Genomic DNA, 15,497 nt, shown 5'->3' with positions numbered 1-15,497 from the left:
CAAAGGTTAAAACGTTATTTAGACAGATGCTAGGTTTACCTTTACATCCTATAGTTTTCTATAGTGTCAATTAGGGGTGGGACGATATGGGTATCTCACGATACGATATCTGTGGCGATATTAGGCCCTCGATAACAATAATATCACGATATTCGATATATTGCGATATCACGATATATTGCATGAAATTTCACCGACGATATATCACGACAGTCCTTGCATTCAGTTCATAAACACATAAAATAGCACCAAACAGTTCAGAATCATCATTACACAAATACAGAGTCGGGGAAAAAAACGTATCACAAAAAAATATATATTTTTTAATATTGATATTTTTCGGCAGTATACCGATTATTTATCGCGGGAGGAAGTATCGCGATATATCGCGATATCGATATATCGTCCCACCCCTAGTGTCAATGTACAGATTATAATTATTTTGATATTATATGGTTTAGACTGATGCTAATAGGTTCTTGGTTTACCTATGATCCTATAGATTACTGAGGCACTACGCTCTCTCTATATGCATTCGATGCATGTGTTTAGCTTGCATTACTGTAAGTCTCTGGATATAAAGAGCGTCTGATAAATGGCTACATTGTAAATGGTAGATTATATTTCAGTAGATCTTTTTTCCTGTAGTCCGTTGTTCTCTGCACATTGTGACTGGGAAGGAGAAGGTGTTATGCATGCAGGAGAGGAGACCAGTCCGTATGAATCATATCTCTCCCATCTGTGCTTGCGTAACCAGCCTGTGTGTAGAGTAGACCACTCTGACCACATTCAGCTGTTGCGTTAAACCTGTCACTGTTTAGCCTGTGTGCAGTTTATTACATTTTAAACAGGCCTCCCCCTTAACCTTAACCCCTATTATAAAATTGGGTTTAATCTCAAGCTAAGCTCACACTCATTTAGCCACAAACATGATGAGGTATATCCCATTCAACCCGGGAACGCGTGTGTCATTTTCATTTTATCTACAAGCTCGTAGCGTGGCTCCGAGTGCCGCGCTACGAGCTTGTAGATCTGCTATTTATTTATTTTTCTAATCGTGAATTTTTGGAATATATGTTTTTTTTAAGCAAACATTTTTAACTCAAATCTTTGCTTCAGGGGATTCTACAAAATGTCTTCTAAATCCTAACCGTTTTCTGAAACACTTATGTTGCTATAATATCAGTGGTTCTCAAACTTTTTCTTGTCAAGGACCCCCCAACATGATATGTATTTGGCCGCGGACCCCCATCTCAAAATATTTAGCTCCAGGGACCCCCAGAAGCAAAGATTTGAGTTCCAAATGTTCGCTTAAAAAAAAATATATATATATATTCAACGATTTGCACACATTTTCATGATAAAAAAAAAAAAATGCAGATCTACAAGCTCATAGTGCGCACTAGAGCTTGTATATCTGCTATTTTTGAATAGCCCAAAGTATAAAATAATGGTTAAAGTGGTTCAAATCTAAAATGACAGATGCGTTCCCGGTCTTCTTAATGGTTTAGTATTATGTATTTTCCTCCACTTCCTCAAACGGCAAACCGTAACGGACCTTTTATTTGTGATGGACTGGTCTGTGTTTGCCTGTTAGTTCTGTCTGTGTGTGGATTTGATTTGTCGCTTCAGAAAATGGCCTAATTGCTGCCTCCAGCAGAGTTGGCTCTGAAATGTCTGGTCGGTAATAACAGGATTAATCCATTAAGAACGGGAAAGCATCTATGTCATTTATTTAGATTTATTTGGCTGTTCAAAAAATAGCAGATCTACAAGCTCATAGCGCGGCGGGCTTGTAGATCTGCTATTTTTTGAAAAATCGTGAAAATGTGTGCACATTTTTTAATATATTTTTAAAAGCGAACATTTGTAACTCAAATCTTTGCTTCTTGGGGGTCCCTGGAACAAAACATTTTGAGATGGGGGTCCGCGGCCAAATACATATCTAAACATGTTTTCTAAATCCTAACAGTGTCTTGCTATATCAGTGGTGATCCAACTTTTCCATGTCAAGGACCCCCAAAAGGATATGTATTTGGCCGCGGACCCCCATCTCAAAATATGTTGTTCCAGGGACCCCCAGAAGCACAGATTGGAGTCAAACATTTTCATTTAAAACATATATATATATATATATTCAAATTTTCCACGATTTGTCAAAAAATAGCAGATCTACAAGCTCATAGTGCGGCACTCTGCAGTGCTCTGCACTCATAGTGCAGAAATCTTAAAATGATACTGATTATTTCCCGGTCTTTAATGGATTAAGATAAAGGAAGGTATAATTCTGTGTGTGGGTCTCCAAAACAACGTTAAACACAACAGTGCAAAAAGCATATTAACTTAAGCCCTATATACTTTGTCATACAACAAATGTGACTGTGACTGTGAGCTACTTTTGCCAATTTAGGATTTCTTTTAACCAAAATAAAACACTACAAGCTTTCCAACTCACACAAAAAGAACTTGGCTGTGTGTGTGTGTTTAGGAACCATATACTCCTGTGGTTTTGTAAGAAGAACATTTAATTACTTAACCCATTAAGACCTGGAACGCATCTGTGTCACTTTAGATTTCTTTGGCTATTCAAAAATAGCAGATATACAAGCTAATTTTCTTTTCCAAAAAAATAGGATTAGGATTCAGAAAACCATTAAGAATCACCTCTCAGGTCTTAAGCCTCAGTACTACTCACTCAGCCAAGATGGATGACCACTGACCAGAGCCAATGGGATCTTTCTTATTCGTTGTAGTTAGAAAACTAAGTGACATGAGGAAAGATCACTTTTGTCTTGTAGACTTGCATACTGTAGGTGCTTGAAATATCTCATATGACTAGACCTGTCCGTTGGCTAAACCACTGGTTCTCACATTGCGAGGCGTTGTGAGATTGTAGCCTAGATAAGCTGTTTTCACAATTTTAGCTTCCTCCTTATTTGTTTGGACAATTTGGCCAATGTTTGACCAGTTTGTATAGTATTGTTTGTTGATTACTTTTGACACAGTAATGGTCTTATTTGTATGTATTTGTTTTATTGTAGAGGTATTAGAAAGGTCCTTGAATGATCACTTTAGAAATGTGTAGATACCCTGTATTTACTTATACTGTGTGTTGGTTTGTTTACTGTTCAGTGACAAAACAATGTTGCTTTCACATTAGGCAAATCATCTGGGGACCCCCATGGGGGTCCCGGCCCACATGTTGAGAACCACTGGGCTAAACCATCAATGTAAATAAATGTCTTATATACCATTCAGCACACAAGCAGACAGTACACAGTGTGTTTGTGAAGTGATTGATTCCAGCCACATGCTCCACCAAGTGAGACAATACACACACACACACACACACACACACACACACACACACACACACACACACACACACACACACACACACACACACACACACACACACACACACACACACACACACACACACACACACGAGAGATGCCTTGATTGGTCCCATGGGGGAAATTCAGGTCAGTAACTATTCAGCTCCAGCCAGCAGATGGCTGGCTGCTCAGATGGTCATGAGGAGGAGCAGTAATAGGGGTTATATAGTGGGTGTGCTGGGTTAAGAAGTCGTGGCCTCTCTCTACCCATTCAGCTACGGCCGCCCACATTTTACACAATACTTAATTGTTTGCTACTTTGCTTATTGATTTTAAAAAAATGCTTTAATCTCCTTACCTTTATCAGAGAGCCTCTATTTAAAAGTCTTATTACCTCCTATACAGAAGAATTATGGGCTTTTGAGAAGCTATCCTGAGACAGAGCAGAAAACAAGACTTTTCTACAATACATTTTGAATCAAATAGCCTACTACTACTACTACTGTAATGTTGAAGTGGATGTATGACATAAGATGCACTTCCATCAGTGGTTTTCAACCCTTTTCATATCAAGGTTCATTATTTATTCTGCATTTGAGCCACGGATTCATCACCATTTGATGAGATTTAGACTCTCAGACCCAAAACTTAAAGGATCTACACCATGAATTAAAAAAAAAAAATTGATATTTAATATCATATGGTGTATGTCCCTCAAACCTTTTTCTAAATCATCACTCAGATATACTCATCCCAAGTCAATTGTCTCTGGCTTATACAGCACTTTCAGCTGCAATACCAAAACGTCCTCTTGGGCAGGGGGGGGCTACTGAGCAATTCTGTCTGGCCAGCATCAATGCAATGGCAATGCAAGTGACATCACTTGCATTGCACATTCTGAAATGGCCTGTTAAGACACGCCCATTCTGAAAATCTCTGAAATGAGAACGAATGACTGAATGTTAAAAAATTTTTTTTTGGGGTACAAGAGACACTGGGGAGCCCAAAAAATACTAAAAACAAAAAAAAATGAAATTCATGGTGTAGACCCTTTAAAATATTTTGTAATCGTTGGATAAGATTTTGGCCACAATTCCATCCATACTGTATTGATGTTGTTCTTCTACATTCTCTAATTATGTAGACTTCTTGTAAATTAAGTAATGCAGATGTTTAACAATAATTTAACTCATAGTTGAGAGCGTAAAATGAAACCAAATGGACCCTTACGGGTCCACGGCTCAAGAGTTTAAGATCTACAGTATAAGGGTCCATTTGGTTACCAACTCTCCATCATTTAGCTGGGGTCCACCTGGAACCCCCTCAAGGACCACTGGTGGTCCCCAGACCACTGGTTGAGAACCACTGACTTTCATCATGACTTAGAAAAGAGAGTGTGTGGGGTTACCCAGTATCTATCCGGGTGGTTAGTGGTTAGGGAGCATAGTACCACATGGGCTCAAATGCCTGTCCCTGTTTAGATTCCCCGGCCGGCCTGACCATTTTCTGCATGTCACTCCCTTGCTCTCTCTGTGTTTCCTGTCTCTCTCTCTCTAAAGTAAAAAATAAAAAAGAGTGCGTGTTCGTGTTGTATAAAAACGGCCAGTTTTGATGCATTAGCGTATCGTCATGTGATATGAGATTACACATCCAGGATATTGGACATGAAAATAAGTGTTGTCTTCTGATTTTATTCATTTAAGCCTTAGTTTAATCGTGACAGCCCTAGACAGTATTCCCAACTGATTTGCTTCGTGTGGCATTTGAAACTTCAGCGTCATTGACGACCCTATAAAATAAATGGCTTAAAAAAAACACTGTTCATACATTTAACACAATGTTGTTTTGGTGTGTGTGTGTGTGTGTGTGTGTGTGTGTGTGTGTGTGTGTGTGTGTGTGTGTGTGTGTGTGTGTGTGTGTGTGTGTGTGTGTGTGTGTGTGTGTGTGTGTGTGTGTGTGTGTGTGTGTGTGTGTGTGTGTGTGTGTGTGTGTGTGTGTGTGTGTGTGTGTGTGTGTGTGTGTGTGTTTTACAGGTAACCTGCCACCATGATTGACACAGGCCGGTGTTTGTCGTGCACCCCTACCCTCACCATGTTGTGATTGACCCAGTGAGGTCCTAGATGCCGTGACGTCCACACGCAGCACAGCATCGATCCAAGATGGAGAAAAAGAAACCGTGCCCTCGTCTTCTGGACTACCTCGTGGTAGTGGGAGCCAGGTAAAAGCTTTTCAGCTGGTCATAGGCAGTGGTGGAAAAAGTACTCACTTTTTTTACTCAAGTAAAAGTATCGATTCCACAATGTAGAAATTTACTTGAGTAAAAGTACAAAAGCATTTGTATCAAAATGTACTTTAAGTACCAAAAGTCTTTCAAATGTATGAAATTTATGAAAATCTTTGAAAATAGTAGATCTACAAGCTCACAATGCGTCACATTGCGACACATTGTGAGCTTGTAGATCGGCTATTTTCAAATGGCTGAAATGTATATAGGGCTGAAGTGGTTAGTTTATGTTTTGTAATAATAATCAAAATCTACAAAGTAACAAGTAACTCAAGCTTTCAAATAATTGTAGTGGAGTAAAAGTACAATATTTGCCCTCTGACATGTAGTGGAGTAAAAGTAAAATTACTGAAAATTGGAAATACTCCAGTAAAGTAAAAAAACGATTTACTCAAGTACAGTACTTGAGTAAATGTACTTAGTTACTTCACACCCCTGGTTGTGGAGCATGGCGGGCTTTACATTTAGCTTGCTTTGACTACATTTGTATGGAGACAGAGCTGCACGCACGTTTACAGACAGCGGACCATATTATATCTCACAATCGATCATCATTATCCTGTCCATTCATAGGTGTCCATTGTTGTTAATGGTGTCGTCTTGTTGGGTTCTATATTCTGTCCATTTCTCAGATTTGTCAATGAATAAAGTCTCTCGCAATCTCAAGGTGTGAGTTAGTCCAGTCCAGTCTCCATTATGAATGTCTCCTCCACAATGTTCAGCCAGAGGATCTGCTTTGTACCATTATAGCCGTGTAATTGCTTTTTTTCACTAGCTGCCAATAATACTGTAACTAGGTATATATCTTCTCTTTGTGTATTTTCCTGTGTCATGTTTCCCAAAGATACAGTACCACACTTTTTTGGGGTATCTCATAGCTTTAGGATGTTGTTTATCACAGAGACCATAATACCCAAGTGGGTTTTGATATCATATATCGGGGGTCTTCAACGTTTTCAGCCCAAGGACCCCCTATTTGAGAGACAGATGAAGCAGGGACCCCCTCTATATTGTATAAAATTTAGTTTCAGATTAAACTTTTTTTGTTTACTTGGTACTTTTTCCCCTCTACACCTATACCTCTTTGCCAAAAATAGCAGATCTACAAGCTCTCAAGGCGTTGAGAGCTTGTAGATCTGCTATTTTTGGCTAAAGTTCTCTTCAGAATAGGGATGCTAGGGTTCAAGTTAAGGAAAAAAATTGATATATCACACAAAGATTTGGCGGACCCCCTGTAGTAACTCTGAGGACCCCCTAGGGGTCCCGGACCCCTTGTTGAAGACCCCTGTCATATATCTGTTATCCTATAACCTTGCGGTCGTGTTGACGCATCGCTCCAACGACCAACGCAGAGTCTACGTGTAAATACATCTATGCATGGGCAACATACGGCCCAGGGGCCGGACCCGGCCCTTTGACCATCTCAATCCGGCCCTTGAAGTCCTCAAAGAAAAATGAAACGAAACCCCCAAAAAATCTACATTTTAAAAGGCAGCATTATGTTAATGTGTTTTAGGGAAAGTAATTTAGCTAGACTCCAATTAATTATTAGTAATTAATACGTGTGTACCATTTGAGTACATAATATACCTGCAGTCCATATTCTATCCGAATATCGAATATCGAATGTTTATAATGTAACAGTGAAACGGTCTGCCATGGATTCATATTTATAACATAATGCAATTGGCCCCATTTTGCACGGCATCTTATGCCTTATGAGTATGACTAATCTTATTAGAAATTTTTTTATTATTTTGAAAAACATTTTAAAATAGTGAAAATAGCTGTACTACAGCGACGCGATGTGAGCTTGTAGATCGGGTATTTTAAAATATCTTTCCAAAAAAAAATGCCCAATAATATTAGTCATAAGAGAGACAGCGAGATCCCAAACCGACCCGACGCTGCCGCGACAGCGTCGCGACCGGTACCGACCCGGCGGCCGGGTCGGTACCGGTCGCGACCGGGTCGACGGACTACCGACAGAACCGACCTTTAACCGACGCACCGACGGTTTCACCGACGTTGCCACGGAAGCGTCGCGACCGGGTCGACGGTACCGACGCAGTACCGACGGTACCGACCTTTAAGCAACCTCCTACCGACCCGCCGACCGTGGACTGTGGCAGAGTTTTTTTTTTTTTTTGCACATTGAAGTTGAGATTTCATTAAGCCAGATCTTTGTCAATTTTACTTAAATTCTTATCATTTTAATGTTTATATGATCTTTAAAGGTTATATTTTAATTTGGTATCAGTCATGATTTTTTTTGTAATTTATTAAGATTTATTTCCTTATTTTCTCATGGCACCAAGTCAATTTCCGATCAATCTACCATATCTGCAGTCTTCTGGCACAGCTGTCCCCCCCCCCACCTGCGTGCCCCCCCCCCCAGCCACCCCCCACCCACCGGGACCCCCCCCGGCCCCGGACCCCCCCTCGGCCCAAGGTGCCACTCATAATAATGTTTTAATTTGCGCATTGACACTTTTTTTCCCCTTTTTTTCTGTAATTTATTTCCACGCGCGTAGTTACGCACGTAACATAATCTTTCTATCTATCTATCTATCTATCTATCTATCTATCTATCTACATATATATATATATATATATCTGTCAAGCGCTTTGCCATAATAGCCGATCTACAAGCTCCAGCGTTGGAGCTTGTAGATCGGCTACTTTTGGTGTGAGTGAGTGTGTTCCGACGGCCTGGGTCTGTCTGTCTGTCTGTCTGTCTGTCTAAAGTCCGCAGCCGTAACACACACACACACACACACACAAACACACATGCCCAACCCCGATCGCCACACGCCCCACCCCCCAAGGTGAATAAATAATAATGTAAGAAATTAAAATCCCTAAATCTATCTATCTAATCTATCTATCTATCTATCTATCTACATATATATATATATATATATATATCTGTCAAGCTCTTTGCCATAATAGCCGATCTACAAGCTCCAACACCTCGCGCTGCAGGCGTTGTGACCTTGTAGATCGGCTACTTTTGGTGTGAGTGAGTGTGTTCCGACGGCCTGGGTCTGTCTGTCTGTCTGTCTGTCTGTCTGTCTAAAGTCCGCAGCCGTAACACACACACACACACACACACACAAACACACATGCCCAACCCCGATCGCCACACGCCCCACCCCCCCAAGGTGAATAAATAATAATGTAAGAAATTAAAATCCCTAAATCTATCTATCTATCTATCTATCTATCTATCTATCTATCTATCTATCTATTTATCTAATCTAATCTAATCTATCTTTTGTTTACGTGGTCTGCTCTTTTTGCCAGACCCAAGGGGTCGGGCTTATATGAGGCTTTGTACCTGTTTCGTCCATACATGGGCATGGTCACTTTGTCCTCCGGCCCCAGTCCAAAATAATTCTGTCCCCCAAAAAAGTCTGTCCATACATGGGCATAGAAGGGACACACGTCGTGCGAAGCCCGGCCATTCATGGGCATAGACACAGGCTGACACGTCATGTGAAGTCTGGCAGAACCAGGTCTCCTGGTCTTTTCCCCCTCTACACCGATAGCTCTCAAAAATAGCCGATCTACAACCTCACAACGCCTCACGCTGCGAGGCGTTGTGAGTAAATCCTCTAATAGTGACCTCTATTCAATTAAAAACCGGCCCTCTATTAATGACCGGGAGCGCCTTGAAATAAGCAATTAAAAGCCTCCCTTCTAATAGAAGCCGACCCTTCTATTACAATCCTCTTTTTTCCACTCTTTTTTTTAAAGTCTGAAGACTCTCGCCTTGGCTACTATATACGCCTGCCGTCGGTTCAAATCACAGTGACACAGAGTAATGTATAAGACAACATTTCAGTAAAGTACTTGAGTAAATGTACTTAGTTACTTTACACCTCTGCAGACGAGCTGCTCAGCGTCCGTTCTGGGCGATCAGCGTTGCAAGATTCTGCGAGAGATTAAGCAACACTGCTAGTGGCAACGAGGTCTATATGAAAACAAGCCGCGACCACCTGTAAATGCACGTTACTTGTCTGCAGAAGTATTCCATGCACTTTCTCTCTCCCTCTCTCTCTCTCTCTCTCTCTCTCTCTCTCTCTCTCTCTCTCTCCTCTCTGGGGTCCACGGCCAAATAAGCTACATATAATTTGTGGGGTTCCTGACAGCATGAAGGTGCCCCCCCCTCCTCTGAATGGTACAACTACCGTAACAGCGGAATTTTACACGTGCGTAATTACGCACGTATACGTGCATGTTGTAACATAATAATACACAACGTGTACTGTACCTATAGCTCACTGTAGGCTAACATTCTTGGGGGTCTTCTTAGGGACCCCCAAGCTCCTCCTTAGCGCCACCTATGGAGCGGTTTCAGAAAAGAAAAAAGGAAACTTAAAACAAAGACAGCGGTTTCAGAAAAGAAAAAAGAAAAAAAGGAAACTTAAAAAAAAGACTGCTGCTGTTGGCATAGGCTATCAGGTCGATTTCGGATACCGCTGTCTCTCTATAGGCTATACCTGCCAACCTCAGACCGTCAGATAAAATGACACTTCTGTTCTGGGGGGGTGGGGGGATGTTCATCAGTGTGGACGATTATTGTTATGCAGTTATATTTATCGTACTTTGGTGTGAACAGACTTTATAGGTTCGACTCATCTGCCTAAACGTTTAAATTCCAAATATGAATTGCTTACCTCATGGCCAGGGATGTTAAAATTATGTTCGGGCCCTCCAAAGTACTTGTCTCGTCCGTATTGTTCAATAAAAATACTTTAATCCGATCGGTGGCCATTGTCTCATAATGTATATGAGTGATACACCTCTCAACCATTGGGGTCACGTATTTGAAAGCACATAGAGAAAATACGGAAGAAATGTCCACCAATCCGATTCAAATGTTTTTTATTGAACAATACAGAAGATACTGGTATTAATGAGTAAACGTCCATAAATGTAACATCCGTGGCCATGAGGTCAGCACTTTATTTATTTGAAATATGAACGTTTATGTGATTTACGGTCTAAAAAGGGAGACATTGCAAACAACAGGTTGAAGTTCATCCATGACTGTCATGATATGACATTGATGTTTCAGGGCTAAACTCGTTCATGATTAGGCTACGCCGTTCTCAAATAGATTAGCCAAAATAAATAAAATACTGCGGCACTTGGGTATGCACGTTTTATTACTTGATGCTTTGATAAGGGCAGTCAATCCACATAATCAAAGCTGTAACGTTATGCGTTATGATCATATCAATCAATGAAATTTGATATTAAAGAAAGAAATTAACTTTCTGTGCCAATTTAACTTAATAAAATGTATTTTCATTCTTGGTTTATTTAAAGCAACACCCTAATACACAGTCCGTGTATTATGGCCGGTCCAGTAAAGCAGCTGTACAATGTAATCAAAATGTTTTAAAATGTCCAAATTTCATACAAATATTTTGAAATAACCAGATCTACAAGCTCACACAAGCGATGCATTGTGACATTGTAGATTGGATTGATGCCAATGAAATTTATTAGCAGAACCTTTTTTTTTCTTCGAATTTTTATTATTTTATTTTGTTGACTTCAGAGCCATGTTGAACAGCTGTGCCAGAAGACTGCAGATATGGTAGATTGATCGGAAATTGACTTGGTGCCATGAGAAAATAAGGAAATAAATCTTAATAAATTACAAAAAAATCATGACTGATACCAAATTAAAATATAACCTTTAAAGATCATATAAACATTAAAATGATAAGAATTGAAGTAAAATTGACAAAGATCTGGCTTAATGAAATCTCAACTTCAATGTGCAAAAAAAAAAAAAAACTCTGCCACAGTCCACGGTCGGCGGGTCGGTAGGAGGTTGCTTAAAGGTCGGTACCGTCGACCCGGTCGCGACGCTTCCGTGGCAACGTCGGTGAAACCGTCGGTTAAAGGTCGGTTCTGTCGGTAGTCCGTCGACCCGGCCGCCGGGTCGGTACCGGTCGCGACCGGGTTGACGGTCGCGACGCTGTCGCGGCCTACACCAACGCAACCGGCACTGTCGCGGCCTGAACCGAAACCGTCGCGGCCTGCACCGACGCAACCGGCGCTGCCATGATGCAGTCGCTACCCGCCTTCATGGCACCGCAACGTGTATTTCTGATCCATCGACCATATGCACTCTTCTGGTGCAGCTCTTCCCCTCCCCCCCCACCTGCGTGCCCACCCCCACCGGGACCACCCCCCGGACCCCCCCACCAAGCCGAGGGGGTGACTTATAACAATTGTAGATCAGCATATTTTGCGCATGAGACAGAGAGCAGTTGAGATTTCATTCGCCACATCTCTGGCATTTGTACTTGAATTCTAAAAAAAAAAATGTTTCTATGATCTGACAAGTTTATATTTTGATTTGCTATCATTCTAGTTTATTATTATTTATTTTCTGTCTTTATCTAACGATATCAATCAGATTGTTGCCACGTGCGTAATTACGCACGTAACATAATAATACACAACGTCTACTGTACATATATAGCCCATTGTAACCCATATAAACCTACCCTAAAAAAAAGGCGTGTCTGTGTGTCTGTCTGTCTATCTTTAAATCTATCTAAATATCTATCATCTATCTATCTATCCCCCCCCCATAAATAATATCAGTCCAGTAATGACAGCCCCGAATGTAAGCTCCCAACACCATGATTAGCAACACGTTGTTCAACAAATAGCAGATCTACAAGCTCAGTTATTGTGAGCTTGTAGATCTGCTATTTTCAAATAGCGTATGTATAAAATAGGTGTGAAGTGGTTATTGTATGGTTCATAATATAATAATTTATATCTGCGAAGTGTAGGATTATTATAATTATTATTCTTATATTATAATTAAGAAAAGCGCATCGGTTAGTGTGATTGAGTGCCTCCCACGGCCTGGGTCTGTCTGTCTGTCTGTCTGTCTGTCTGTCTGTCTGTCTGTCTGTTGCATTTGACCAATGAAATGAATGAATTCCTAATTTATGCACGTGAAAACAGAACTATAAGCTCACAACACGTGTGGATGCAATGAGTTGTGAGTTTATAGATCAGATATGTTCAGCCCCACCTACGAGGTTTATTGACCAATCATACGTCCCAAGCTTAATTTATGGACGTAACATCACAGATTTACAAGCTAACAACGCGTCTCTCCCATGAGCATTGAAGCTTGAAGATCTGTTTCGTTTGTTGATCACACAGACAGCTCCCAAAGTCCACGCCTGATTTGTTATTTTTTTCATATACCTCAGGACACCTACGGTATTCAATGGGCAGCCGTTTGAAGATCGTGCAAGAATTAACAGCTAAACTGTAGATAGATAGATAGATAGATAGATAGATAGATAGATTTAGGGATTTTAATCTAATTTATTATGTGTGTGTGTGTGTGTGTGTGTGTGTGTGTGTGTGTGTGTGTGTGTGTGTGTGTGTGTGTGTGTGTGTGTGTGTGTGTGTGTGTGTGTGTGTGTGTGTGTGTGTGTGTGTGTGTGTGTGTGTTACTGCCGAGGACTTCTGGCAGGCAGGCAGGCAGGCAGACAGACAGACAGACAGACAGACAGACAGATCTACCAGCTCCATCGTATCGCGCCGTCATTTTTCATAATTTATTTTTTCTTCGCCTTTTCTTCTACTCTCAACCCAGTAACTCTGTCCAAGGTGCTGAAGTGTGCGGGTGTTGAAATGAAGCTTGTCAACACAGACAGACAGACAGACAGACAGACAGACAGACAGACAGACAGATCGATCTACAAGCCAATCTACAAGCTCCATCGCCTCGAAGCGCAAGCGCGTTGTGAGCATGTAGATCAGAGAGCTATCGGTGGATGAAAAAATATATACAATGTAGAGGGGTCCCTGCTTCATCACTTTCTCAGCTAGGGGGTCCTTGGGCTGAAAACCCTTGTGATAGATGATAGATTAATTGACAGACAGATAGATAGATAGATAGATAGATAGATAGATAGATTATGTTACGTGCGTAACTAAGCGTGTGGACATAAATTACAGAAAAAAAGAAAAAAAAAGTGTCAATGCGCAAATTAAAACATTATTATCAGAATCAGAATCAGAATCAGAAGACTTTATTGCCATGACATGTAGACATGTTAGGAATTTGGTTTGATGCAGTGGAGCGCGGTTTACAACAGGACTGGTGCAAGACAGGACAAGACAGTGCAAACCACATCATATGAGTGACACCTTGGGCCGAGGGGGGGTCCGGGGGGGCGGTCCCGGTGGGTGGGTGGTTGGGCAGGTGGGGGGGGGGAAAAGCTGTGCCAGAAGACTGCATATATGGTAGATTGATCGGAAATTGACTTGGTGCCATGAGAAAATAAGGCAATAAATCTTAATAAATTACAAAAAAATCATGACTGATACCAAATTAAAATATAACCTTTAAAGATCATATAAACATTAAAATGATAAGAATTGAAGTAAAATTGACAAAGATCTGGCTTAATGAAATCTCAACTTCAATGTGCAAAAAAAAAAAAAAACTCCACCACAGTCCACGGATGGCGGGTCGGTAGGAGGTTGCTTAAAGGTCGGTGGTCGTCGGTACTGCGTCGGTACCGTCGACCCGGTCGCGACGCTTCGGTAGGAGGTTGCTTAAAGGTCGGTGGTCGTCGGTACTGCGTCGGTACCGTCGACCCGGTCGCGACGCTTCCGTGGCAACGTCGGTGAAAGCGTCGGTGCGTCGGTTAAAGGTCGGTTCTGTCGGTAGTCCGTCGACCCGGTCGCGACCGGTACCGACCCGTCCGCCGGGTCGGTACCGGTCGCGACGCTGTCGCGGCAGCGTCGCGTCGGTTTGGGATCTCGCTCTTACTGAAGACATACGACGCCATGCAAAATAGGGAATCTTTATAAATGTGTGATACAGCACAGCGTCTATCAAATTATATTCATATTCATGCAGTTTTAACATAATTCAGCACTATGTGTTTCAAGTTTAAATCCTATAGTCCAATGTGTGGCCCTTCACTCAATCAAAGTCAGTATGGCCCCTGGAAAGAAATGCTGCCCAGTGCCCACCCCTGATCTATATGGCTAACTCCCACATGGAACCTTGTGAAGTACAGCAAATTGTGACATTTAAACATGCATTGAGGGGGTGGTGGTGGGGTTGATAACGGTGGTGTTTCTCAATGTGGGGTGTGGGGACCCTCAGGGGTCCTTGAAGAGTTACAGCCCTGTGGCTCAGATTTAAATGAACACTGAAGATTTTACAGCGTAGAGATTGGGGTCCCAGAGATAGAAAAGATGGTTATCAAATATGGGGTCCTTTAAAAAAGGTTTACTTGACCTAAATGTACATTTAGATAGCATGTTATTTAAACCTAGGTTCATTGCAGAGGCGTACCCACTGTAGAGGCAGGACAGGCGGTCGCCTGCCCAACTAAGTTCTCGCCTCCCCTAGAAAACCCAAATAACCTGAAAATGTCATAGCGTGCTTAATGTCCTCAAGGTCACGCATCCAACAAGCTTTGAACTGAGAAGATTGGACCTTCCGTGCCAGAGATAGTGGGCAAAACCTCTTGAAAACGGCCACTTTCGCCGTTTTTCGTTCGCCGATTTTCAATTGAGTTGAAAATAATTTTTGGGGGTTAATAGAGGGGGGGGGGGGGGGGAGGTGCAAAAAAATATCTCGCCTGTCCTAAATGTAATTCCTGGGGATGCCACTGTTTCATTGTTAACCTGGTATCCTCTGGTTTCAATGTACAGGTTATTATTTTTGCTAGTATAATATTTAGACTGATGCTATAGGTTCTTGTTATACCTGTTCAACAGTTTCCAACAGCCTCAGCGTGATAATAATCATTATGATAATCATTATGATGATTATCACGCCGAGGAAGGCTTGTGCC

At 41.5% G+C, this 15,497-nt stretch overlaps 1 protein-coding gene and 1 long non-coding RNA gene across 10 annotated transcripts in view; one reads left to right on the top strand and one right to left on the bottom strand.

The window, feature by feature from the left end:
* Positions 1-15,497, bottom strand: part of LOC308089856 — a 390,353-nt gene that overhangs the window by 24,510 nt on the left and 350,346 nt on the right. The gene's annotated exons all lie outside the window — the stretch shown is intronic.
* madd (MAP-kinase activating death domain) overlaps positions 1-15,497 on the top strand; it is a 140,932-nt gene that overhangs the window by 5,256 nt on the left and 120,179 nt on the right. For all 9 annotated transcript variants that reach the window (XR_013933524.1, XM_080434437.1, XM_080434439.1 and 6 more), the window contains exon 2: positions 5,372-5,556. Coding sequence is in view for 8 of the 9 variants with exons in the window: in XM_080434437.1 (XP_080290563.1) it covers positions 5,498-5,556 (59 nt within the window). In the remaining variant the exon portion in view is untranslated. The remainder of the gene's footprint in view (positions 1-5,371; positions 5,557-15,497) is intronic.

The sequence above is a fragment of the Gymnoscopelus braueri genome, assembly GCF_963280865.1.
Source record: "Gymnoscopelus braueri genome assembly, chromosome: 1".
In the NCBI taxonomy this organism is placed as follows: domain Eukaryota; kingdom Metazoa; phylum Chordata; class Actinopteri; order Myctophiformes; family Myctophidae; genus Gymnoscopelus; species Gymnoscopelus braueri.
Note: the sequence above shows the minus strand (reverse complement) of the source record. Positions and strands in the feature narration are given on the sequence as shown.